Raw genomic sequence first — 3,993 nt, 5'->3', positions numbered from 1 at the left:
GCACATGCTCCCAGAGTCGCGTGACTTTCGCTGTCGTAACAATATATATATATAACCACCAAACATTAAAATAAACAGCCCTGTCCCCTAGTGGCTCAGTGGTAAGTCTGAAGACATATAACACTGAAAATCAGGTCTTGATACCTACTATGGGCAGAGCACAGATTGCCCATTGTTTAGTTTTGCACTTAAGAACAAACAAACACCGGTTTTAGAAGGACAAGTAAAAGATAGACATGAGAGCCTGGGATGAGAGAGAACCTCCATCCATGATAACAAAATTAAAATTTTAACACCCAAATATGTTTATAGATAAAAGTTATTGACATCTATTTAGTGCCCTCCATAATTATTGTGAACCACTAATAAAAATATATGTAAAAGTATTTTAAGCTGGAGTAGGTATTCATAACATGGCAGAACAAAAATATGTCACTGCAGTATTAAAACATGCTGAACAAAAATTATGTAATCTATTACTTCATTAAATACTTTATGACTAACTATACTTAAGCCTTTTCAGTTTTCTCACCAAAGATTCACTTTTAAATAAATGAATTTGCAACTAAAAACTATTTGAGACTAAACTAATTATAAAAGTTTCAGTTTAATTCTTTCTTTACTATGGTTCCCTCAAATTAAGAGTCAAGCGTCCTAATCATCTGGCCATGCCGGGTATAAATGGTTAAGGATGTAGTGTACAACAACAGTGAATAGTTAAGAGCCACTGCCGATGTCAAACTCAAAGCTATCTAGCAATTCTTAACGTTAGTGATACATACACTACCGATGAGTACGTGCTTGTTTTTCATAGATGATTTCAGCAGATGTGTAGAAGTTGAACGTGACAAGGAGTCTACTATGGCGAGAGTAGGTAAAATCATTAAATAACGCCCGTTTATGGCTCCATGTTTTCTTCTTGATTCACTTCTTAATGTTGGTATACATAACATGACATTATCACCCACTTACGTGGTATATTCCACTATATAAAATAACCATAATTTGGGTGTGTGTGCGTACTGTAAATATAAACAAAATTTATTAATTATGCTTTTTTTTGTAGGTAAGCACGAAGCTACACAATGGGCTATCTGTGTTCTGTCCACTAAAGGTATCGAACCCTCAAACTTACAGGGTAGGTGTTAATTATACATTATATAACCCCAAAATAATCAATAAAACATGTAGACTGGAGATACAGAAGTCCTGTCGTTTTACAGAGGGTTGAATACGTTATATTAAAAAAAATTTGAATATGCAAATAAGCAATTCACGTGACAATTCACAGCTGATATAAAGTCGTGTTTGAACGGCATGTACCAGAACTACATTTTGACATTATTTGGTATTTTTTAGGTAGTATGATGTTAGCGAAAACTGATCACTTTAAGAAAAGTATATAGCAGTCTTTTCCAACGCAAAATATTCAAACGCTCAGATCATAAACATGTGTTTAGATCGGATATTTAGAATTTTCAAGACGGGAATATCCCTTGGAATTGTAAAACAAAGAAATAAGAGACCTGTAACAAGTCGTACCCCCCGCCGTGGTAAGCAAAATGTGGCATATTGAAACACATGAAAATCCACAAACACAGAAGTCAGTAGCAAAAACCATCTACCAGCAAAATAAAGAAGGATTTCTATATGTGAAAATGAAATAAGTTTCTTCCATAATGTATCCATTCAATCTTTCCATACGTCAAGCAGCAGAAGAAAGAAACGGATATTTAAGCCATTCTATATGAAGACATACTGGTCAAGTTGCCGAACGCAGTACCTATACATTTTTATACAATCGGACTTCTGAAGCGGTCGCTGGGAAACTGCCGTCCTCGTACACATGGAGGAGTGGTGTGCTTTGGACATGACAATCTTACGATGGAGCCATTTGGAAATGAAACTACGCTGCGGTGCTATTGTCAGTACGTAAAGTCGTCAGAGCAGAACTGGACGTGAAGACATGAACTTTATCGATGTGGGAATTTCCAAAATCGCTTTAATACAGCGTAATCAACCTCTTATAATATCAAATAATGTTGATGTTGATGAAATAAGCTTCGGTGTTTTGATCGACTTCTAGCTCTAACTATGTTGAATCGTAGTATGTGTCATAGTATACTAAGTTTATTCTGATGGATAATGTTTACACTAACCAAAAACTTTATTATATCAAAAGCCCCTACCAAAGGCTGGCATACTATGAGCTTAAACTCTTCCAAACAAACTTTCATTACAGGAGCAAAAAGCGTTTTTTATCGTTATTATATCGGTGTTATACACTGCTAGGATTAAACAATAAAAACAAACAAACAATATCACACAAGATAAAATTAAACAAGATGAAAGTGTCTCTTAATCATAATATAATCTTAAGTATTCATACCTACTTAACTGTCTCTGAAAAATAGGAGCATTTTAAATATCATACCTAGTTAACTGTCTCTGAAAGATGGAAGCATTTTAAATATCATACCTACTTAACTGTCTCTGAAAAATAGGAGTATTTTAAATATCATACCTAGTTAACTGTCTCTGATTTTAAATATCATACCTACTTAACTGTCTCTGAAAAATAGGAGTATTTTAAATATCATACCGACTTAACTGTCTGTGAAAGATGAGAGCATTTTAAATATCATACCTAGTTAACTGTCTGTGAATCATAGGAGTATTTTAAGTATTATACTTACCGAACTGTTTCTGAGTCATAGGAGCATCTTAAGTATCATACCTATCTAAGTATTTCTGACTTATAAGATCATCTTACGTATAATACCTACTTAAGAATCTCTGAATCATAGGAGTATCATAAGTATCATATATGCCCGTCTTTCAATCATAAGGTCATCTTAAGTATCATATCTACATAAGTGTTTCTGAATCATAGAATCATCTTAAGTATCATATCTATATAAGTGTCTTTTAATCAAAAGAGCATTTTAGCTATCACACCTACCTAAATGTCTCTGAATAACAGCAGCATTTGAAGTATCATATTCACCTGTTTCTGAGTCCTAGGAGCATCTTCACTCTCACACCTACCTAGGCATCTTTGAATCATAGGAGTATCATATCTACTTGTCTCTGAATCCTATGAGCAACCTAAGTATCATACTTACCTTAAACAGGAAATGTCGAGGAGTTCTCTGTCCTAACCACAGAGAAACGTTTCTTCCAGTGAAATTATGTTCTATTTCTTTAAGTACTCGAGTATAGATTTTGCTGCAGTCCACGTAAATTTCTATGTTGTTTCCACTGACAGTAAGGGCTAACTGATGCCAGGTGTTGTCTGCCAAGCGATAAGGGAATGTTTCCACATACAGCATATCTTTGCAGGTGTAATGAAACCGAACTTCGTCCTTTCTTCCGCTTGTTTGCACTTCGAGAAACCTACCAGGATCATCAATAGAAATGTAAAGTATGCTCGAGCATAGCAATCACCAAAATATATGGTCTGTTAATGTCAAACATAACACATAAAGATCGACGTGACTAAATAATGTGTAAAATGTATTATGTATTAATAATGAAAATTAATAACAATATTACTACTTGTTTTACATTCGAAGTTTTCAACTTTGTGTACTAATAATATAAGGTGCATTTTGGTCTTACTAAGCTTAAACTGGGTTTTTAAATTAAGAATAGCTCTAATAATGATACTATGCTATTTGAGGGCAATAGGCTTGGCTTATCCTATTTATAATTGAATAATTCGAGCAAGCTGAACCTGTGGTAGGATTCTGGTTTACGAAGCTGGGGAACCGGATTCAAATTCATGCGATACCACAAAATACTCCTCCCATTTTAAACTATGGGTGCGTTATAAAAGTAACAGTAAATCCCTCAACTTGGATAATGGGTGGCAAAGTGCTGCTGACTGGCTGCCTTCCCTCTTCCCAGTAGTTCATAATTAGAGACAGCGGCAGATAAGTTTTAGCACTAGTAGCTTTGCCATAAATAGAAAATACAAAAACAATTATAATT

General features: G+C 34.5%; 1 protein-coding gene across 1 annotated transcript in view; it reads right to left on the bottom strand.

The window, feature by feature from the left end:
* The window catches only part of LOC111086882 (protein kinase C-binding protein NELL1-like), a gene marked incomplete at its 3' end in the record, with an annotated part of 96,696 nt that overhangs the window by 5,398 nt on the left and 87,305 nt on the right, over positions 1-3,993 (bottom strand). Inside the window, exon 4 of the mRNA XM_022391545.1 lies at positions 3,126-3,396. Within this exon, the coding sequence (XP_022247253.1) occupies positions 3,126-3,396 (271 nt within the window). The remainder of the gene's footprint in view (positions 1-3,125; positions 3,397-3,993) is intronic.

The sequence above is a fragment of the Limulus polyphemus genome, unplaced genomic scaffold (assembly GCF_000517525.1).
Source record: "Limulus polyphemus unplaced genomic scaffold, Limulus_polyphemus-2.1.2 Scaffold1513, whole genome shotgun sequence".
Taxonomy (NCBI): Eukaryota; Metazoa; Arthropoda; class Merostomata; order Xiphosura; family Limulidae; genus Limulus; species Limulus polyphemus.
The sequence above is the reverse complement of the archived record's forward strand: the minus strand, read 5'-3'. Positions and strand labels throughout refer to the sequence as shown.